Source organism: Dromiciops gliroides, chromosome 6 (genome assembly GCF_019393635.1).
Source record: "Dromiciops gliroides isolate mDroGli1 chromosome 6, mDroGli1.pri, whole genome shotgun sequence".
In the NCBI taxonomy this organism is placed as follows: Eukaryota; Metazoa; Chordata; class Mammalia; order Microbiotheria; family Microbiotheriidae; genus Dromiciops; species Dromiciops gliroides.
In genome coordinates, this window is record NC_057866.1 from 103335937 (window position 1) to 103359120 (window position 23184).

Sequence of the window (23184 nt, forward strand, 5' to 3'; positions counted from 1 at the left end):
GTGTATTTTCATTCTAAGTGGGATCTTTTGGCTTCATCTGCAGAGGCATTCATTCATTCAACAGGTATTTAATGAGCATCTGGTCTGTGTGGGGCCTTTTGGACACTGACAGAGATTTCTCTAATGCCCTGCATTATATCATCAAGGGAAGGAGGGATAGATCTATAGATAGAGCACTTATTAAGTGCTTACTCTGTGCTGGGTGCTGTGCCAATACAAATGCAAGCAAAAAGAAAGACTACCCTTGCTCCCAAGGAGCTTAAATTTTTTGGGGGGGGGGGCGGGGCAATGGGGGTTAAGTGACTTGCCCAGGGTCACACAGCTAGTAAGTGTTAAGTGTCTGAGACTGGATTTGAACTCAGTTCCTCCTGAATCCAGGGTCGGTGCTCTATCCACTGCACCACCTAGCTGGCCCAGGGAGCTTACATTCTAATGAGGAAGACAATACATAGAAGGGGGCTAAAAGAGGTACCCCTGTGGGGGAAGGGTGAGTCAGTCTGGAGAGTCAGGATTGGAGGCTAGAGAAAAGTGGACATGACTGGCTCCGGGACTTCCTCAAATTGAGATTCTAAGAAGGAACTCACCAGTTGGAGGAGGGGTGCGTGTGTGTGTGTGTGTGTGTGTGTGTGTGTGTGTGTGTGTGTAGGCATCTATTAGGGTAAGAACACTTCTTGAGTGGAGATGAAGAAGTCTGCAGAGTCAGTAGTAAAGCCAGAAGAGGAATGAGACAGGTTCAAAGAAACAGCTAGAAACTATGAACAGCTAGGTGGCTCAGTGGATGGAGTGCTGGGACTGAAGTAAAGAAGACTCATCTTCCAAGGCTCAGATCTGACCTCATACACTTCTTAGCTGTGTGGCATTCGGCAAATCACTTAACCCTGTTTGCCCCAGTTTCCTCATCTGTAAAATGAGCTGGAGAAGGAAATAGCAAACCACTCCAGGATCTTTGCCAAGAAAACTCCAAATGTAGTCACACAAGTGAACAACAGGCTCAGAGGGCAATATCTAATACCAGTGTAATTCTACCACCCTTTGTATGCATCCTTATTTAACTTACACGTGATTGGGATATTCAAGAGGTTCCTGGACTCTATTTATCCAAGAATGGTGCATTCATAAAAGGTGGCAGGCCCCTTTGCCCTCTTGAGTGTAAGGCAATGCTAGCCAGACACAGTTTGTTGTTTGATACTGGGTTGGTTTTCCTAGAACTGCCAAGCATACCTCTTTAAATCTCATAGACCAGAATGGACAATAAAGAAATTGGAATGGGAGGGGGAGGAAATTGGCTAAACTGATTAGCACATGTATCCCTTTTTAAAAAATGTGCGTACTGTGGATATTTTGCCAGTAAATCTGTTAGAGCTGAGTGTGGTCCCATGTCTCTTCTTTGCAATCTAGAAATGAAAAACTCAAGGTGCTTAATAGAAATTTATTGAGTTGAGTTGAAAACATGGTTTCTGCCCTCAAGGTGCTCATGAATACAAATAACTAAAGTGCAAGGTAGAATTTAATAAGGACTATAAGAGAGGTACAAGCAGAGTATTATGGTAGTTCCTTAAAAGCTAAGTGGTTAAGCTATTTTCTATAAAGGAATTGCAAACTATAAAATGACGATATCAAAACATGCTCCAAGTTATTTATAGTAAGAGAAATGCAGATGAATACAATCCTGAGATTTATCATTACACTAGGCAAATTGATAGATGAAAAAAAGATGGGGTCACCTCCTGTTGGAGGCATTGTGAAAAGATAGGCATACTGATGTACTTTTGGTAGGGCTACCAATATTATTGTAGTATTTCAATGTGTAATTATACAAGGAAGGTGACTAAACTGTCTATAGGCTTTGACCCGACCACCCCAGGACTGCATATATAACTCCAAGAAAGTTAAAAACAAAAGCAAAGAGATGTGTGTGTGTGTGTGTGTGTATACATGTACCCAAACGTATACATCACTCTGTGGTAGCAGAAAACTGGAAACAGTATATTTCCATCGATTAGGGAGTGACTAAAAAAACCTTTTGGTACGGCTTCATGGAGAAGGTTGTATTTGAGCTGGACTCTGAAAAGTAAAGCAAAAGAGAAATAGTATCTTAGGCAGAAAGAATGTCAGGAGGTAAGGTATGGAAGTATGAAAGAGGGGTATAGTAGAGAAAATGATGTGTTTGGGCATCAGAAGTTCTACATTCAAATCCTAGCATTGCCACTGTCATTTGGACAAATCTTTTCTTCTGAGCCTCAGTCTCCTCATGTGTAAAAATGAGGAAGTTGGATAAGATGACTTCTAAGGCTCTTTCTATCTCAGGATCTATATGATCCTGTAGGCATGAAATGTATTTAGGAAATATCGTTCTGTTTGAGAGTAATATTTTGGAATACTAGTAGCTTGGGGCCAAATTACAAAGAGCCTTGAATGTCACCTTAAGAAGTTCAGACTTAACTAAGAGGTAGCTAGGACACAGAAGAAACAACCCTGGGTCCAGAATAAGAAGATACAGGTTCTAATCTGGCCCATTTATCAGCTAGGTGACCCTGGGGCAAGTCATTTGACTTTACTGTCTAATTTCCTCAGCCCTAAAATGGGGATAATAATAATTTCATTCCCTACTTCACAAGGTCATTGTAAAGATCAAATGAGTTAACGTTGGCAAAGCACTTTGCAAACTCTAAATGTCAGTTGTAAATATTATAAATAATAACAATTCAGGAGGCAATGGGCAACCATAGAAGATTTCTGAGTAAGAAATGATCGTGATTATTAATCAGAGATTAAATTTTTTTTGGGGGCGGAATAGATGGAGAATTGGACCTATGATTTTATTGTTTGAGTGAGTAAACTCCTTCTATCAATGCACACTGGCAACTGCCCTACAGCTTATACATAGGCTTAGAGTTATGTCTGGGGACACTGAGAGATTGGGTCTTGCCCAAGGTCAAGCAACTGAAATGTGTCAGAAGCTGAACTTGAACCCATGTCTTCTTGACTGTGAAGCTACTTTTCTATCCCTTAGGTGATAACTACTGGAGGGCAAAAGTGAGGCAGGGTATTGTAGAAGATGAAGAGCCAGCCTTATCATTAAGAATCCCTGGGGTCAAGTCTAGCCTTTGATACATACTAGTTGTGGGGCCCTCTTAGCACCTCAGTTGGTTCTCTAAGCCTAAGTAAGTGGTAGAGAAGTTGTATCTACATTGGTAGAGAGGGTTTCCTCATTGGGAGTTCTAATGAAACATAGGTCTAGTAACAAAAATAAAGGTGGTTTATATATGCAGTTTCACTTTCAGACTATATGTTTAAATACCAGAGGGAAGATATATCTGTTTACCACTTTCTCATTTAGCACAAGAGCTCCCTGTGGCTCCTGTAGACAATGACTGTCCCTCAGAATCAAATCTGGTTTGCACCACTTGCCACCTTTCCTAAGGGCCTGCCTGCTTTCTTTGGGTCTGGAGCTTGTAGATGATTTGGCTTCCATCATTCCAAGCATAGAGCTGCTTCTCCCGGGGATTGTAGTGTATCACAGAGTGGACCCTCTGCCGCTTGGGGAAGACCAGGGTCGGAATGTCCTGCTTGTTGATGGTGCCCAGGACGTCATAGACGCAATTGATGATGTGGGAGCTTTGGCGACCCCTGCTGTATACCACATAAAGGACCCCACACAGGAGAAAGGCTGCCTCGGCATCTCTGCTACTGCAGAATGATGTCCAACTGTGCTCCACGGCCATCGTTTCAGGATCTATTTTCGTGATGATCAGGTGGTCTAACTCTGTGTGAATGGCCCAGAGTCCATGCTCATCCACAGCCAGGTCAATGTGAGTCCAGGGGGCATGCTGATAGACTGGTACTCTATGGCTCCCTGGGAGTAGCATCCGATCCTCCACGCTTCTCTTTTGGAGGTTGTATTTGATGATCTCATTGGGGGTGCCATGGCTGTGGAAGAACAGGAAGCCTCGATAGACCACCTGCCCAGTCCCTTGCCAGGACAGCATCAGGACAACCTTCCTGGCAGTGGGCTTGCCTTCCATAAATGCCTTCATGTTGGCAAATTCCCATATGGTGTTGTTCCTGGAGCCACTTAAGAAATAAACCTTGGTGGAATCGTTGCTGACATCTTTCATCCAACAGCCGTGTGTATCCCTGGTCGTCTTCACAATCTTCATTGACTTGATGCCCGTCAACATGTTGTCACAGCCTGTACATAATGAGAGAGAAAATAATGGAAAGGGTTATTTTGTACATCTTTGATACCTGCATTCTCAGAAACCTTGAAGGCTTATTCTCTTTCCTTCCAGGTCCAATGCCAGGCATGGGAAGATTAAAAAAAATACCCAGTAAGAATTTAGCATAAGAGATTTGAAGGGCAGTATGGAATAGTAGAGAGCTGACCCAGAAGCCCAAAAGACCTGGGTTCTAGTCCCTCCACTGACACATACCGGATATGTGACCCTGGGTGTTCTAGGTAACTTTCTAAGACTGAAAGTTTAGGATAATGTGCTGACCTGCATTGGTAGAGAGGGTTTCCTCTCTTGGAAATCAAGTCCTTATCCCTCCTCCTATAAAGGGTCCTCTCAGAAGGGAAAGAATAAATACTATATTCATTTTATTTCTTTGAGGTGAATTCCCAAGATTCTTTATATATGAAAGGATGATATTCACAGTGGCAGCTAGGTGGCGCAGTGGATAGAGTCACAGGTCCAGGAGTTAGGTAAACCTAAGCTTAAATCTTGCCTCAGATACTTGCATTATCACAGTTAGCTCACCTAACCCCAATGAGCCTCAGGTTCCTTATCTATAAAATGGGAATAATAACAGCACCTCCCTCCTGGGATTGTTGTGAGGACCAAATGAAATAACATAGGCGAAGGGCTTTGCAAATCTTAGCTCCACAAAGGCTAGCCATTATCATCAGCTGATTTAACCATCTCCTTATTCTTATAATGCTTTGTTTCTTTAAGGTGCTTAGCACAGTGCTGGGCCCAAACTCAATGCTTAATTAATAGAGTCCAAAGGGACCTCAGAGGTCATATAATCCAGCCTCTTTGGATCAGGATTATGGTCTACAACATATTTAACAAGAAGGCATATGATACTAAAAGTCTCTGGCCATCCCCCCATTTCTCTACCTTTCCCTTCCCCCTACCTCCGCGCCCCCCCCCCCCCCCCCCCCCGTGGAAAATGTATTATCTCCTGAGTAAACTGAGCCCACTTCTGGACAACACTAATTATTAGTAAGTATTTTCTTTATATAGAGCTTAAATGGGCCTTTCTCCAACTTCTAATCATTGTCCCAAATTTTGTCCTTCAGGGTCAAGCAGAACCAGTCAGTGAGTAAACAAGCATCTATTAATGTTTAATGGCGACCCTACCTTTGGGCTGAGATTGGAAAGCCTTAGGCCCTCAGGGTCTCTCCCCCTCCTCCTCAGCTTCAGCTGAGCGAAAAAGCCCAGTGGGCTATACAAGACGTCAGGTCAGACAGCTGGGGGGAAAAAGCCCCCAGCTCCCTCCGACCTGAGCAGAGCTATCTGAAGGATAGCCTGTGCTGAGGCATGAGGCTCGAGAGCACACTGCACCGCCCCCCCCCCCCCCAGCAGATTAGCTTGGTCTGTGGAGGCGAAGGGAAGCCCCGAGATTTGAGTGGAGAGAAAAAAAGGTATATATAGACCTGGGAGTTAGACAGGAGAGGGAGGACAGACTAAAGAAGGAGCAAGGACGGACTAGATAGAGAGGCAAGATTAAGGAGAGGGACTAGAGAAGGACGGACTAGATAGACAAGATTAGGAGATAGGGGCTGACTAGAGGACGGACTAGAAAGACTAGAGGGGAGCTCGGACAAGGACGGAACAGAGGACAGACTGACCGGGAGGCAGCGGAGAGCAGAGAAGCAGGTCAGCACAGGGTACAGGTTGGAGAAAGTGAAGATTAAGAGGAGTTAGAAGAAAATAGCTGACCAGGGAAAGTGTATCGTGCCCTGAGGCTGGAAGCAGCTAAGGCCCTTATTGTATTCAAGAAGTCCAGCAGGTAGAAAAGAGACGCAGTGGAAAGAGACCGTAGGAAAGCAGTCAGGTTGTACATTTTATTTTCCTGTATTCTTAATTTGAAATAGCATCTCATAAATAAACTCTGCTTGGATTATTTAGTTAAGAGGCTTCTTAATCTTTAGTCTTAGTTTGGGAGCAGTGTGGTGGAACTTTATAAACGGCGCACATTAAATTAACGAAGTCAGATAGCCAAATAGTCAAAAGTCCCCAGATTAGTCTTCCAGTCAGATTAGCCCCCCAAATTAGGCTAGTCAAGTCAAAAATATTTAACAATGGGCACCTAGAGGGCACAGTGGATAGGGTGCTAAGTCTAGAGTCAGGAGGACTTGAGTTCAAATTTGGCCTCAGAGACTTGCTAAGTGTGTGAGCCTGGGCAAGTCACTTCTATTTGCCTCAGTTTCTTCAAATATAAAAATGGGGATAATACTAGTCCCGCCTCTCAGGGTTGTTGTGAGGATCAAATGATATAAATTTGTAAAGCACTTAGAGCACAGTACATCGTAAGTGCTATATACATGCTTTTCTCCTTACCCTCATTTATTAAGTACCTACTATGTGCCAGGCATTGTACTAAGCACAGGGGATACAAAATATGGTCTCTGTCTTCAAGGACAGCATGGGAGAAATGGGGAAAACAGCAAACACATATGTACAAATAAGCCATTGTCAGGGAAAAAAAGAAATAATAAAGAGAAGGCATTAGAATTTTTTTTTTTGGTGGGGCAGTGAGGGTTAAGTGACTTGCCCAGTGTCACACAGGTAGTAAGTGTCAAGTGTCTGAGGCTGCATTTGAACTCAGGTCCTCCTGAATCTAGGGCTGGTGCTTTATCCGCTGCACCACCTAGCTGCCCCTAGGCATTAGAATTAAGGGGGTGGGGTGGGAAAGACCTCCTATGGAAGGTAGGGTTTTATCTGGGAGGGACTTGAAGTCTAACCTGTCTTTAACATGAAATTTCATCAGATATTTGACGACATCAATAGTGTGGCCAAATCTCTTCTTTAGGACAAATATACCCCCATTCATTCAATGGACCCACATATGGCAAAATCTGTAGTCATTCTGCTTCTACTGATATAACCCAAAATCACATTACATTTTTTGACTGTCATATGATTGATTAATATTTTACCTGTCCTTCTTATTCTGAATGACATCTCTCCTTCCATAGTAACATAGCATAGTGGGTAGAATGCTAGATTTGTACAATATTCAGGAAAACCTGGAATTGACTCCCAACTAAGATGCTGACTAGCTATATGGCACATGGGAAATCACAAACTCTCTGAGCCGCAGTTTCCCCATATGAAAAATGGGCATAATAATAGCATCCTCATGTAAGGTTGTCACACAAGCAAATTACATATAAATATATATACACACATATGTACATACCTATGTACATATATCTATAGACATATAGACATATATGTATATACGTATATAGTATTTTGCAAACATCAGATTACTATGTAAGTGGTTTTAATATAATCATGATATAACATAATAAAAATAAAAATAATAATAACCATATTCTTGTCATGAGGCCAATCCCATTAATTCTTGGTCATACGTATGAAGTTTAATTTATCTCCACTTATTGAGATCTCTAGGTCACCACTGAATACTTTGTGCATTTATGTATAGACATCTGAGGCCATGGTTCTTTTGTTATGATGCTTTTCTTGGATATTGTCTCCTGTGAATTCAAAACTTTTTCTAATAATCATTTTCTTCCTATGTTATATCCACTGCACTCTGACTTGGAAGATCTATGAGGGCAATTTTCTTCCTCTCCATCCACTTTTAGTTTAAATACATCTCCAGGCAAACATATTTTTTTAATGACTCTTTATAGGTGCACTCCATCCTGGGCCAAGAGCCAAACAATTTCTCTGTCTCATATTATATTCTGTCCCCCATGCCTTTAATACTTTCCCCTCTCATTTCCATTGTCTAGCTTGCATAGATAACTTCCTTCAAGTCTCAGCTAATAGCTTACCTTCTGCAAGAAGCCTTTTCTCGATGCTAGTGTCTTCCCTGAGAATACTTCCATTTTATCATATATTTAATGTCTATATCTATGCATCTTTTATGTAGCTAGTTGTTTGCAGGTTGTCTTCCCCATGAAGCTCCAGGAGGACAGGAAACACGCTTTTCTCTTTCTTTGTATCCCTGGTGTTTAGCACAATGCCCGACACATAGTTAGGGCTTAATAAATAACTTATAATCCAGAAATTCAAGTCTTGGTCCCAGATGCCATCTTTTTAAACAGCTCTTCACTGTCCAAATCTACCTTTCTCTTCTATATCTTCCATTTTCAATAGATAGCAATAATAAAAACATCTGTTCCTACAAACTACTTTGGTTTCTTGCTCAGGATTTGCTAATTCTTATTAATTTTAGGTTCCTTCTGCCATTATCCTTTATCTCCACATGAATCAGTAGAAGTAAATAATGGTTATCAGCCTTGACAAGTCTCATGAGGGTTTCCAACATATCCCTGGTACCTGCTCTGGGGTATGGCATACCTTCCTGTTGTCCCTGATGGGTCAACCACCCCTTCGGCATGACTAGGGTCACCTTTCTGTTGGTGGTACCTTTGAATCTGCATCATGATTCCTTCCTCCTCAGAGGCTCCAGTGCCCCATTCTATAGGAAGTCTTTGTTTGTTTTGGCCAGGGCAATGAGGGTTAAGTGACTTGCCCAGGGTCACAACAGCTAGTAAGTGTCAAGTGTCTGAGGTCAGATTTGAACTCAGATCCTCCTGAATCCAGGGCCAGTGCTCGATCCACTGCATCACCTAGCTGCCCCAGGAAGAGTCTTAAACCTATGCTCTCACTCCAAATGTTCAGTGGCCCTTATTCTCATGTTCTTCACTCTCTGCTTCTGGCTCACCATCTAGCCTACTCCACCCCCACCCCAGAACTTTGTCCTCACTCCCAGATACCCCCCTTCCCTTTCCTGCTCACTTTTATGCTTTGTCTTCCCATATTGGAACATAAGTTCCTTGTTGGTAGGAACCATCTTGTTTTCTAATTTTTGTATCTTCAGGGCTTAGCCCAGCACCAGGCAAGTAGTAAGCACTTAATAAATGCTTACTCACTCTGTCTAATTTATCACCTGTCTATCAATTATCCATCTAATCTTTCATCATCTATTTTTCTTCCTAACATACCCTAACATATCTACCCTACAGACTCCTGACATAGGTTTGAATTTCCTCATTGCCACTTCAGGTGATTATTTTTTTCTTTGTGTTTTTGAAGCACTTTCAGTTTTCAGGGAATTAATCTTTCTTTCTTAACTTGGAGAGAAGAAAGGCTTCCCTCCAACCCATTCATCCATGGGGCTGTCACTGGGAGGTATCATATTATAGATTGCAAATAACCGTGTACTCTCACTCCTGGGAAAGAGTCATTGAGTGGATTTGGGCTTCAGAGGACCTGGGTACAAATCAAAGCTCTGCCACTGATTAGTTGTGACTCCCCTTTCCCTTGCCCTCTGTTATTACTGGAATTTAGACCCTCACTCCTCTGTTGCTTTTCTTGCTATCTCTTTTGACTTGCTTTGCTGGCATCTGCTGAGGAATTATTTAAAGTAGGCTTTCAAACCTTTTCTTTTTTCTCTTCCTTTTTCTTTTGTTTTGTTTTGTTTTTGTGGGGCAATGGGGGTTAAGTGACTTGCCCAGGGTCACACAGCTAGTATGTGTCAAGTGTCTGAGGCTGGATTTGAACTCAGGTACTCCTGAATCCAGGGCTGGTCCTTTATCCACTGTGCCACCTAGCTGCCCTTTTCTCTTCCTTTTAAAAAATTAAATTTTATTTTAAAAAATTAATAAGAATTTATTTTCTCCCTTCCATTGCTCCTCTTTACTGCCCCCCCATATAAGAAAAGAAAAATTCTTGTACTAAATCTACAAAGTCAAGCAAAACAGATTCTCATATTGACTGTGTCCAAAAATGTATCTTATTCTGCATATTGAGTTCATCATCTCTCTTTCAGGAGGTGGGTTGAATTCATCATTGGTTCTTGTTCATCTTTTGTACTTCATTCACAAAGAGGATATGACATTGGGAGGTGATGTCATGACTTGCAATGAATTGGATTTAAGTGAGGCAGGGCTGTGCAAAGTCACCAGTCTCACTCTCTCCTCCAGAGTCATCTGGGTCCAGTGGCTAGATATAGATCAGAACAACTGGAGATGGCCCCCGATGGCCAAGGCCTTTTAAAGCTAAGGTCTTTTCCTGGACTTGTTTTGACTTGAAGCAATGTTCATTCAGTGATTAAGGCTAGGTAAGAAGAAATGAGGCAAAGAATGGCCTCTTTTACTTTCAAAAAACCAAAACCAAAATCAATCTGGGAGGGAAAAACTCTCAGGGACCATGGTTAGCTAATGTGTTAATGAAAGTTCTTAAGTCTTTTGAGTTATTCAATTTTATAATATTGTCACAGTAAAAATTATTCTCTTGGTTCTGCTCACTTCACTTTGCATCAATTCATTCAAGTCTTCTCAGGTTTCTCTGAAACATTTGTTTCATCATTTCATACAGTATCATGGTATTCCATCACTTTCATCTACCATACTTTGTTTAGTTATTCTCCAATGGAAGGGCACCTCCTTAGTTTCTGGTGCTTTGCAATCACGAAAAACGAACTACTATAAATATTTTTGTACATATGGATTCTTTTCTTATTTCTTTGATTTCTTTGGTGGTATGCTAGTGGTATTTTGGGGGCTTTAAAAAAAAAACCAAAATTGTGATTTCACTGGTATAAGACATTCCCACGTGAAAAAACTCCCTCTTTCAGTGCAGACTGGTACTTTCTGTGAAACCTCTAGTCTTAGAGACCTGTTTGGGGCACTAAAAGGTTAAATGATTTGCCCAGGATCACATAGCCAATATGTGTCAGAAGTGGCACTTTATGTAGAGGCTGGACATCTGTTACAGCGGGGGTACCTTTCATGGATGATTAGCCTACATGCTACTGAAATACCTTCTGACTCCCATATTCTGTGATTCTATGGCTTGAACACAAATCTTTCTAAGCCAAGAATAGCTTTCTACCAATTATGGAACACTGCTTGTTCTGGCCTTTTCTTTTATTTATATTGATAATAAATATCAATATTGATATTGGTCTGTGTAAGTGTTCTATTTCTTCCTGCCCTCTGCCCCAATAAAATGTAAATCCTTTAAGGCCTGAGGCTATTTTTTGATTTTCTTTGCACACCTAGCACCTCTCATAGTGCCTTACACATAACAGTTGCTTAAAAAATGCTTGTTGAATGAATGTTACTTGCTCAGCTGAAATTTGAGCTATAATTGTATCCTTCCAAAACTGTAATATAAACAGAAGCACCCTCAGCTGTTGCTTAGGAGGAGGTTTTTTGTGTCAAACTAAATCCTACTTCTATCTTCTCTTCTAGTTTCCTTTCTGAACTGATCAGACTTCAGGCACCTTATATTTTCCTACTGCCTTGATCGCTCTTCAGTCTCTACTGGCTTCTGTAAGAAGTTTTATTTCTAGAAATATATATATATATATATATATATACACATATATATATATATATAAAATATGTGCACATATATTTATCTATAATAAGGCTCATAGATCTCAGAGTTGGAAGGCACCTCAGAAGTCTTGTAGTTTAACTTGTACCTGAACAAGGTAGGGAGAAAGCCAATGACTTAGCAGGTATAGGGAACTCCCTAGTGAGCAAAGTCCTTCTACCAAAGTAGATTGACACCTTCTTATATAGCACTTTAAGTTTTGCAAAGTGCCTAACAAATATTATCTAGTTAACATGTATATAGAGCTGACTATGTACCAGACACTGTGATAAACACTTTCAAATTATTATCTCATCAACTAACCAGCAAGGTAGGTGTTATTATTATCCCCATTTTACAGATAAGGAAACCGAGGCAGACAGAAGTTAAAGGATTCACCCAGGGTCATGCAACTAGTAAGTGTCTGAGGCTGGATTTGAACTTGGGTCTTTCTGACCCAGGGCCCAATGCTTAGAATGGAGAAAGATAAGTGGATATATGCAATGTTACACAGCCAATATGTGACTTTAAACCAGGCCATCTTATCTCTGAAGCAGCCCTACTGCATGCTACTCTCTACTCAAGTAAGAACTATTATAACATATCTGTTTTTTGTTTTTTTGGTGAGGCAATTGGGGTTACGTGACTTGCTACACACAGCTAGTAAGTGTCAAGTGTCTGAGGCTGGATTTGAACTCAGGTACTCCTGACTCCAGGGCCAGTGCTTTATCCACTGTACCACCTAGCTGCCCCTATTATGACATATCTGGCAAAAGTCATCTAGTCCTGGCTTGAAGATGCTCTTCAAGGCCTCGCTCAAATGCTACCTTCTCAATTCCACTAACTTATTAAGGGCCTACTCTGTGTAAATCTTTGGGCTTAGTACTGGAGAAATGACTAGAAAAAGAAAACAATGCTTCCCTGCCTCTTTTTGTTTTTTTCTGGAACGGTCCTCGCCTTTTCTCATAATAAGATGTAACTTGCTGGCTCATTCATCTGTGAGAGATATAATTAGTAAATTCCTACTAAAGCCCAAGGCCAACAGATGCTGGCCTCAGCTATCATCTGTGAGAAGGTTTTCTGTTGAAATCTAACATCTAGACTATTTCCACTTCCCCCCACCCCTTTCTTCTCACCTTCCCTTGCTGATCAGGCTGCAGACATCTTCTATTATTGCTTTTTCTCTTCACTGTTTTCAGCATATTTTCTCCCCACTCTCTTGAGTGAGCTTTATCTGTATTGGAGCCTCCCAACTTTTTGGGGGTGGGGTAGGGGCGGAGGACTTTCTTTGCCTCCTCCCCCACTATAATACTATTTGCTTTTATGGCATCCAGGGTATTCTGTAGATATGAGCCCCACTCTGCCCCAAGTTTGAGGCTTGCTGCGGGTGTGCATCAGCAGTCACTCAAAGACATGGCTCATAAGAGTCTAATGATGTGTAGCCAGAACCAGTTAATTCAAAGCAAAAGATAGTTAAGAAAGCAATGTAGCAAGTGGCAAGAAAGACTTCCACCATGTGTGTGGATAGACTCTTCCGCTGGTGGGAGGGGTAATGCTTGAGGGGAATATGTGCCATTGGGGAACACACATGGTGGGGCACAAGAGCAGGTAATACGTGTGTGCCAAGGAACACATATCTTGGGAAACTAAGACCTCTGACACCCATGAATCATAAATATCTTCTGGGGATATCACTGGGTGAGCTGCTTTTTCCTCTGAACTGGAGTTTTCTGCTAATCTGTTATCTTTTTGATGCCCTTTCCCATGGATGTTTCCACTGCTGGTCCTGCCCTCTACTAAGTCTCTGAGGCTGCTGCTTCAATCTGCAGTCCCCTGCTGGTCTTGGGCAGCTAGTATATAGCTTGGGGTAGAGGTGGGGGGTGGGGGTGGGGGTGGGAAAGGAAGAGGCCTGGCTATCTTTGGCTTGATAGCTCCAGGAACTATTTTTAGTTCTTTTAACCCCCTATCCTACTGCAACCAGTCAATTAGCTAGAGAAGTCTTTAGACATTTTACATCTTTCTCTTGAACTCTTTTTGGGTCCCCAGGTCTCAGTCTTCTATCTGATTTGGGGTTAGAACATTCCTTTTTAACACTTGTCATGCCCGGTTGTATGTCCTTTCAAAGCACTGTAAGGTTCTATGGGAAGCTAAGGTAACTGGGTACTTTTTATTTTCTAGAATGTCCCTTGTTTCTGTGGAAATCAACTTGGAGCAAAACCAAAAGGTACAGCTGGAGCTGGCAACCTCCACCCTTGTTCCTTTGCTTTACACTCCTGCCTTTGTTATGCATTTCTTTCTTTTTTTCTTTCTTTTTTTTTTTTTAGTGAGGCAATTGCGGTTGTGACTTGCCTAAGGTCACACAGCTAGTAAGTGTTAAGTGTCTGAGGCTGGATTTGAACTCAGGTCCTCCTGACTCCAGGGCCGGTGCTCTATCTACTGTGCCATCTAGCTGCCCCTGTTATGCATTTCTGCCAGCAACAAATTTACTGTTCTTCCTAAGCTCAACTGCATTTGATCTAAAATTAGAGGATTCCTGCCAAAACCCTTATGCAAGCTAGAGTTACTTCTAGCTATTGCCTATGAGAATCAGAAATATGTTTTCACAGGGCTCCTCCTATTCTTTCTTTTTCTTTTCCTTCCTTTGATCAAACTTCAGAAACCTTCAAGAGTGGCTTTGCAGCTTGCCTGCATCAGTGTCCCTATTCTACTCTATCATACTTTCACCTAGGGCAGCTGGGTGGCACAGCGGATAAAGTGCCAAGCCTGAAGTCAGGAAGATTCATCTTCCTGAGTTAAAATCTGGCCTCTGATACTTGCTAGCTATGTGACCTTGGGCAAGTCACTTAGCCCTGTTTGCTTCAGTTTCCTCATCTGTAAAATGAGCTGGAGAAGGAAATGGCCAACCACTCCAGGATCTTTGCCAAGAAAACCCCAGATAGGGTCACGAATAGTCAGATACAACTGAAATGACTGAACAACAAAAACTTTCACTTACTTGACTGAGCTCTCCAGAAGAGAAAGCATCATCTAATCCTTTTATTTTCCACAGTGTCTGGCACAATGCTCTGCTCACAGTAGGCACTTACAGTAATGTAGCAGGCAGATGCAGAAAGGTCCCAGAGGATTTGGGGTGGTGGATCACAGACTACTGAAGAAGAGCAGGGATTTCTGGGAGAAAGAACTAGGAAGAGCAAGAAGCTTCCTGGAAGTAATGAAAGAGAAGGCTGAAAGACAGAGTCAGAAGTGCCTGAGGCAAGCAGAGAGGAACTACTGAAGTGCCTGAGATGGGACCAAGTGCTGCCATATGAGCAGGCCTTCTTGGACCTATAGGAAAGACTGCGGCAGAGGCCTTGGTACTTAAAGATGATCTCTCTATGTGGTCTTGGGCCCCATGAATGGATGGTGCATCTAAGACTTCATCTTTTGGTGGTATGAATTTTTTTCCTCCAGAATTGTGTTGTATACTATTGGAGAAGAAGCTAGGGTATCCAACCTTGCCTAGAACTATACATTCTCCCAGGCTTCTTCAAGTTCAAATGATTTGGTAACTTTCATTGTTCATGGGGGAAAAATGAATACCTAAAGGCCAGTTTAAAAAGAGCAAAATTCAAATGTTTCCAGGGAAAACCCTAGAGAGGGGCATGAGTCAAACCGTTTGGTAATTGATAAACCTCCAAGATAGGAACTAGAGCCCCTGCAGACTATGAATTACAATAATAATGAAGACGCTGACAATTGATATGATGTGCCATACTCACATTGTTACTTTACACAACTCTGCAAGTTGAGAATTTTTGGTTCTAGAACCTTCTCCTGTAGAATGAGGGACAAAGATGTTGCAACATATTGGGATTAACTGACTTGTCTGAGATCACATACTAGCCAGATAAGTGTCAGAGTTAATAAGGGAAGCACCAATCAATCCCAGGGTACCAAATGTCTATACAGAAATACAAGGTCAACAAGAGACTTTCAGCATAACTGGGTATGCAATGTGCAGAAAGAACAAACTAGATAAAAAAGAAGAATGTCATAGTATTTTGGTCTATATTAAGAAGACATACTCATGTGGCAGCTAGGTGGTGCACTGGATAAAGTGCTGGGTCTGAAGTCAGGAAGACTTATCTTGAGTTCAAATCTTCACAATCTAGCTTCAGCCTATGAATTTAGGCTGATTGTATCTTCTCATCCACTCTGTATTCTAGCTGAACTGGCTGATTTGTTCTGTTAATGACTTTCTATCTCCATTTTCCTGCCTTTGCACACACCACCAGTTTTGGAATGCCCTTCCTCCTTACCTTCACATCTTTGAACTCCTAGGTCCCATCAAGGGTCAGCTCAGACATCAATTCCTTCAAGAGACTTTTCCTGGTATTTCCAATCCTTCCCAATTACTGTGCATTTTGGGACTATATACCTTGTGTTTACTGACCTATGAATATGTTGTCTCTCCCATGAGAATGTAAGATTTTTGAGGATAGGGACTGTTCTTTATTTTTCTTTGTATCCCCAGTACCTAGTCAATGCTTGGGACAAAGTAGGTGCTTGGTAAACACTTGTCAATTGATTGAAATCTGTGAGTACCATGGACACAGGCATCAGTTACTTCCAGTATTTGTACAAGTGGGAAGGATATACACCAGAGTACAGGACCTGGGAGCCAGGTCATCACCTTCATGTCCCAGAATTAGTGTCAGCCTTCAAGCCTAGCACCTGGTGGTCCAGGGAGACTTTTTTTTTTTTTGTGAGGCAGTTGGGGTTAAGTGACTTGTCCAGGGTCACACAGCTAGTAAGTGTCAAGGGTCTAAGGCTGGATTTGAACTCAGGTCCTCCTGAATCCAGGGCCGGTGCTCTATCCACTGCTTCACCTAGCTGCCCCAGGGAGACTTCTTAGGAAGAAGAGTGATGCTCACTGTCTTATAAATTTCCTGGAGATAAATAAATGTAAGGTATACTACATGACAGGGATTTGGGTAAGTGATGGGAAAGGCGCTGGCCAGATCAAGACTGGACATAAAACTTTCATGTGTCTACAAGATATGATCTTTGGATGTGACAAATTATACCTGAACTCTTTGTCTAGTTTGTTGGTTAATCTGTCATCTGACTCTGGTATCTTGAAACCTGGACCTTACTTCTAATGAAATCCCTCCCCTCTCAGACCTTTTTGAATTTCTGGTCTTGATTCTATTTGTATCTGATACCATCACCTCTCTCTAATTTTTTCTTGCTCTTAGGCCTGGCCAATCAATTGTTTGGCTGCCCTCTATTCCCGATCTCCATCTAAGTGGGTGCTCCTCTGCTGATCTTGTTTCTCTGTTCCCCAAGAAGGAGAGGTCTTAGCTAGCACCATATCTCTTGAGAGCTGGGCCTTAAGGAGAGTACAGAGAAGGGATTCATAGTTAAGGAAGTTCTGGACTCCTGGCATTGTCAGGAAAAGCTTCAAGGTCTCATGGCCTGGCAAGGCTGTGGACTAGAGAAGCACACAAAGGACAGTCTGACTTGGCAATGCAGATCTCTGGTTAAATGTGACCTTCATAAAGACACTTCTCTTCCTGGGTCTGCTGAGGTTTTTGGAACTCCCCAAAAGATATTTAAGAAACAAACAAAAAACATGTATTCTGAATTATTTGGATTAGTCAAAAATATGTGAATGTTAACAAAACAATAACAACAAATTCTTATGTATGCTTTATTCCCATCAGTCCATGGATTCAGTTCCAGTGACTATGTTCTCTAAACAACTTAAATACGTTGGGTGTGGGCAGCCTCCATATTGGTGGAGGTACTGGTACAGTCTTCAGGTAAATAGATACACCTGTCCCTTTCCTACCTCTGGTTCTGCTGCACTGCCTCTCCTGTTGTGCTAATGCAAAATTTCAGAGTAGGTACCATGTCTTGTATTTCTGATCTTCAACAAAAGAGGTGCTTGGTAAATTTTTAATTTACATGAAAGGGGAAAAATTTTGCTTTTGAAAACTTTCAGGAAACTTTTAATAAAGTTTTTTAAAAAAAATTGTTGTTATTTCTTGCTTTCTCAATGGTTGGGGGAAGAGTGGGAGGGAGGGAAAGAATTTGGAACTCAATTTTTAAAAAAAGAATGTAAAAAATAAATAAATGACATTTAAAACAAAACCCAAAATAAAATAAAATAAAATAAAATAAATTGGTTTTAGTTATTTCTGTGGTTGTTCAGTTATGTTCAACTCTTCATGATCCCATGGACCATTATGTTCATAGGGTTTTCTTGGCAAAGATACCGGAGTGATTTATCATTTTCATCTTTAGTAGATTAAGGTAAAGAGGTGAGGTACGGGCAGCTAGGTGGCACAGTGAATAGAGCACTGGCCCTGGATTCAGGAGGACTTAAGTTCAAATCTGGCCTCAGACACATGACACTTACTAGCTGTGTGACCCTGGGCAAGTCACTTAACCCTCATTGCTCCGCAGAGAGAGAGAGAGAGAGAGAGAGAGAGAGAGAGAGAGAGAGAGAGAGAGAGAGGTGAGGTGACTTGCCCAGGGTCACACAGATAATGTCTAATGTCTCAGGCTATATTTGAACTCAGGTCTCCCTGACTTTAGGCCCAGCACTCAATTCAATGAGTCATCTAACTGCTTGTTAGCTATTTTGGACAGGACCAATTCAGCTAGGCTTCTTAGTGCTTTGGTGTACTCATTTGCAAATAATCCCATTTCCATGATCGGGTTCTAATATATATATATATATATATATATATATATATATATATATATATATATATATATATATATATATATATATATATATACATACACACATACACACATATACACACATACATATATATACATATACATACATATATATATTGCATTCTCTCATGTCACAATGGAAGGCTAACATAAATGTGTGAAGTTATTTAATCCTGTTGGTTTCATGGGATCATAGATTTAGATAGGGGAAGGACCTTAGGTGTCACCCAATTTAATCCCCTCATTTCACACAGAAACGGGGCTTATTTTTATTGTGTAGGTTTCTAAATATTATTAATCACATAGCCTTGGGTGTGAAATTGGGTTACAGAATTCAAGTGGCTGACCTAGTTTATAATCTTAGCCCTTTCTGGTTGGTTTAATCATGCTCAAAAACGGCAAAAATAGGCTAAATAGAATACAAACTGAGTTCTCATTAGAAACCATGAAATGTTTATTGCTGTTTTCCCGAGTACCTTATTTTTTGACTTTTCCATTGAAGGCTGCCTTTTCCTCGCTGCTAAGACAGTTTCTTGCCTTCCCTGTTCTGGGAGATTAAATCATCCCTCCATCCTTTCTGGAAGTTGTAACCAGGCGGAAGGTATGACCCACTTTTCTGGAGCTCAGTCAGCCTAGGGAACATCTGCTGCTGCGTGGCTGGCCTGGGATCTTTTGATAATTACATTTCTGTGGAAATGCTGCTTTCTTAGAGGTGACCAATGTGTGTACACACAGGAACGACCTATTTAATGTTCCTCTGCGTATGCATGTGTGTCCCTTTATATGTATATTTTTTGCACATTTAAAGACCAGAGCTCTCCTGTCCATTGAATATTTTAGGCAGAGCTGTAACTAAAAATGTTTATGCCTAGGGCAAGTAGCAGAAAAGGCATGTTCAGTTGATGAATGGGTTGGCCAGGCACTGCCTTGCGGTGGGGGCACAGAGACCCTGGGCCACTAGTATTCGGGGCAAAGGGAACATAGTTGCACGACCTAGAGCTCACTTTAGAATATCAAAGGATTGCAAATGTTGTTAGCACCCTTTAAATGAGATGTCCTGGGACAAAGTCTAGTTGCTCCTCTTAGTTATCACTCTAACTCAGTGGTTCTTAAACTGCATGCAATCCACAAACTGATTTTTTAAAAAAATTGGATTGTATTTCAAATTCGACTATATTTCCAAAAAATTGACTGTATTTCAATAGAATTGGTTTCTTTTGTAATCTTATTATTTTATTTTATGTATTTGTATTTTAAAAGATTATTCTGAGGAGTCCATGGGCATCACCAGATTGCCAAAGGCCTCCGTAACACAAAAAAGTTCAATAACCCCTGTTCAACTATAGGTGCAGAGAACCCTTCCCCCACCCCAGAGTGGTAACCTGGTGCAGAGTGTTTAGAAAAGGTAAATCTTTCTTACTTGTGTTAAGGAGAGTCCTGACCTTTTGCTCTTCTTCAGAGTCTTTAATCTGCTTTTCCATCATCATATTATCCTCTTCTATACATGTCTCAGATGTCCTAATGTATTCTAGGTAGTCAATCTCACGTTGGGCTCTTTCAACTCTTCCCCCCAAGTTATTGACTTCATTCTTATATTCAGTCTTATAAAGGTGACATCTCTCCAGGTCCGCAGAGACCTTCTTAGAGAATTCCTGGAATTCTTGAATGTATGCCCTTGTATCTTGACGACATTTTTCCAGCCCTTGCTTAGGTCAGAAAACAAATACGGATTTCAGACTTTATTTCCTGATGTATAGTTATTAGCAAATGGAAAAAAAAAAGCAAAATAGAATTATTTTATGCATTTCTTTTTTCCTCTCTCCCTCTTTCCCTCTCTTCTTCTCTTTCCTCTCTCTCTCTCTCTCACTCTCACTCTCACTCTCACTCTCACTCTCACTCTCACTCTCACTCTCACTCTCATTCTCACTCTCTCTTGCTCTTTCTCGCTCTCTCCTTCTTTCATGGTTCTAGCTTATGGGGAAGTGTCCAGAGTAATTTTTTGGTATTCTTTCCATATTTTATGCCCATTTTTTCCAAAATGATTTGGAAACCCTGAGAATAAAAAACTATAGAAATATATGAAGGTAGTTGTGCAATATTATTTCAAGGAAAACTTGGAGGGATTTAGGTAATCAAGGTGCCCAGGGTCACACAGCTAGTAAGTGTCAAGGGTCTAAGGCCAGATTTGAACTCAGGTCCTCCTGAATCCAGGGCTGGTGCTCTATCCACTGCACCACCTAGCTGCTCCAGGTGGGATTACTTGAAAGGCAATTTGTGAGAATACTAAGTATCCATGACTACAATTTATGTGTTTAAGGAGGTAGGATAAACAGGAGAGCCTCTGGCAACAGAAGAAGCAACAATGATCTTTCACTTCTGAAAATTCAGTTTTGTGGCTTTGGAATCATACTAATTTGACTACCCTGTTTGTGTTTTGACCAGGACTATAAACAAAAATATGTAGTATTTTTGGAATCTGTAATTTTTCTGGAAATGATAGCAAATAACCATTAGATATAGGACATGCTTTGACAGAAAAAAATAAAAATTGATCAGAATTTAGTGTACTAAAAGCAGGATCACACACTCTTTTATTCTTAATTCTTTTGTTTTTAACTGCTTTTAGTATAAACTATGAATTATTTTGTTTAAAAAATTGGGTTCGGCTTGACAGGCCCCCCCCCTCCAGAATTAACTTTCTAACATTTTTCTTCACTAATTTTGGTGCTGATCTAACAAATTACCAGAAGAAACTGTAAGTTTGCATGATTAAAGGTGATATTAATTTTCTATCTCCACATTATCTTAGCTGACATAGTATAGTTGATAGAGAGCTGGGCTTGAAGTTAGAAAGATGGTAGTTCAAGCTTGCCTTTGACATGTGTAACTCACTGAGTGAGTCCATGCAAGTCACAGTGCCCCAAGCAATTCTCCAAGACTATAAATTGCACATTATTTAACTCTTAGGAGTTTCTCATTGGAATTGGACAAAATTCCATTGAGTTTCTCATTGTTCTGGACAAAAAAAAAATTACATAAATACATACGTACAAAGGGACTGAAACTCCGTCTATCAGGGCGGGCCAGAAACTCATCTGTAACATACTTGGAAAGTATTGGGACACTGAGAAATCAATGACTTGCCCAGGGTCACATAGCCAGTATGTATTAGAAGGAGGACCTGAATCCTTGTCTATTTCTAGAGCTCAAAGCTAAGTTTTTTCACTGCTCTGCATAGCTTCTGTCTGTCTTTCCTTTTCTTGCTACCTCTCTCCTTCCACACATGCTCACAAATATATATTTTATTAAACAATAGCACTTGCTTTTTCAGAAACATGCTTCCCTATCAAGATGGTCACAGTAAGAGAAGGAGGAACGTAAGGCTTGTGTTGTTTTTTTTAAAAAAATACAACTGAAAATGCAGAAGGTTGCAAAGGAATAACACATTTCCAAGGCCATTCTGATATACCTACCTCTAAGATCTGAAAGCGTCGGAAGATGTATTGGACCATTTCTGGGTCTTGGGCATCTTGTGGCTGAAGAAGAAAACTCGTAAGGCAGAGAACTAAGAAGGGTCTGGTTTGAGCTGGCATGATGCTACCAAGTCGCTGGAAGACCGGGGTGGGATGGGAAACAGAGAGGAATAAAATGGTCACCCAAGAAACCTTGGGGAAGCTGTGGTCGAATGATGCTGTGATTTGAAAGCACAGCACAAAGAGTTGGGAGTCTGTGGGGGGCACAGCAATTGAAGTTGTTTACTGTGGCAGCAAGCCTTTGGAAAACAGAGTGAAGAATGCTTGTTTGCTCCAACCAACGGGCCTTCTGGTGATCAAATCCAGCTGTTCATGCATAAGCAGGTCATGTGAAGAGTTCCAGGCATCAGTGTTTTCATTGCCATAGGATGTTACACAATGTCTCCCTGGGGAGGTCAGGGTGGAGAAGACTTGGGATTTACTATCATGAGCACTGAATGGAGGGGTTGGGGGGACAGAGAATTGCCACTTGCCAATGTAGGGGGCTGCTTAAAGCTCCACTGTGGAGGAGCTAATTTTCTTTTTTGAATCTTTCCTTTTAAGTTTTATATTTCTAGTTCACTGAAAAACTTCTCTTTATGCTTTCTAAAGTTGGATGATTGTCCTGAAACTAACTTCTGCTTTCCCAGGCCCTGGGAAAAATAAAGCTCTTACAGAGCTTTATTGGGAGGCCACACCCATTGTCCAGATGTCCAGATTCCCTCTGCAGTTTTAAAGGCACAGGGAGTAGTATTAAAAAAAAAATGCAGTCACCATAGACCCCTTCTGTACTAATGGCTAGCATACTCCTGTTCAAGTTTCTACCCAGAAACCTGGGAAAGTCTCTCTCAAGGCCAGCCTATGCTGCTGGCACCACCTTCCCACTAAAAGTGGTCCGTCCATTGGTCAGGGCAATGAAAACGTCAGGAAGGTATAGGTTTCACAAGGCCTGGTTCTGTGGCTCTGTATAAACAGTCTCTGTCTCTGTCTCTGTCTCTGTCTCTGTCTCTGTCTCTGTCTCTGTCTCTCCCTCTCCCCCTCCCTCCACAATTTCCTGATCTGTAACAGAAGCACTATTTATATAGTGAGACTTTTTTGGGGGTGGGGTGGGGTGGGGTGGGGAAGGGCCAACAATGCCTGTGATTTCATTGGCAGAAGGAACCTCTGATTCTCAATGGATTGGCACCTCTTTTACAACTTAGAAGTCTTGAGAATTTCCTGGGGCCCTGGGACACCAAGAGCTTTTCCAAGGGTCGTATAGCTGGTATAGATGCTTAAAATAACAACTAGCATTGACATAGTATCTATTCTGTGCCAAGCACTTGGTGAATATTTCATCTGATTCT

The 23184-nt window shown here is 41.3% G+C and overlaps 1 protein-coding gene across 1 annotated transcript; it reads right to left on the reverse strand.

Moving 5' to 3' along the window:
- Window positions 1-1437: 1437 nt before the first annotated feature.
- OLFML1 (olfactomedin like 1) lies at window positions 1438-22000 on the reverse strand. The gene is made up of 3 exons (XM_043971671.1): window positions 21800-22000; window positions 19747-20032; window positions 1438-4192 (listed from the first exon to the last, which is right to left on the reverse strand). Exons 1-3 carry the CDS (start codon window positions 21917-21919, stop codon window positions 3420-3422), a joined length of 1179 nt encoding a protein of 392 aa, XP_043827606.1. The 5' UTR covers window positions 21920-22000; the 3' UTR covers window positions 1438-3419.
- Window positions 22001-23184: the final 1184 nt, after the last annotated feature.

What these genes read in the sequence shown, in the direction of transcription:
- OLFML1 (XM_043971671.1), bottom strand. Translation starts at nt 21,919, where the DNA reads ATGCCAGCTCAAACCAGACCCTTCTTAGTTCTCTGCCTTACGAGTTTT. An exon ending in GACGCTTTCAGATCTTAGAG is followed by an intron (nt 20,033 to 21,799) that starts GTAGGTATATCA and finishes TTCTGACCTAAG; the next exon opens with CAAGGGCTGGAAAAATGTCG. An exon ending in CAGGACTCTCCTTAACACAA is followed by an intron (nt 4,193 to 19,746) that starts GTAAGAAAGATT and finishes CATTATGTACAG; the next exon opens with GCTGTGACAACATGTTGACG.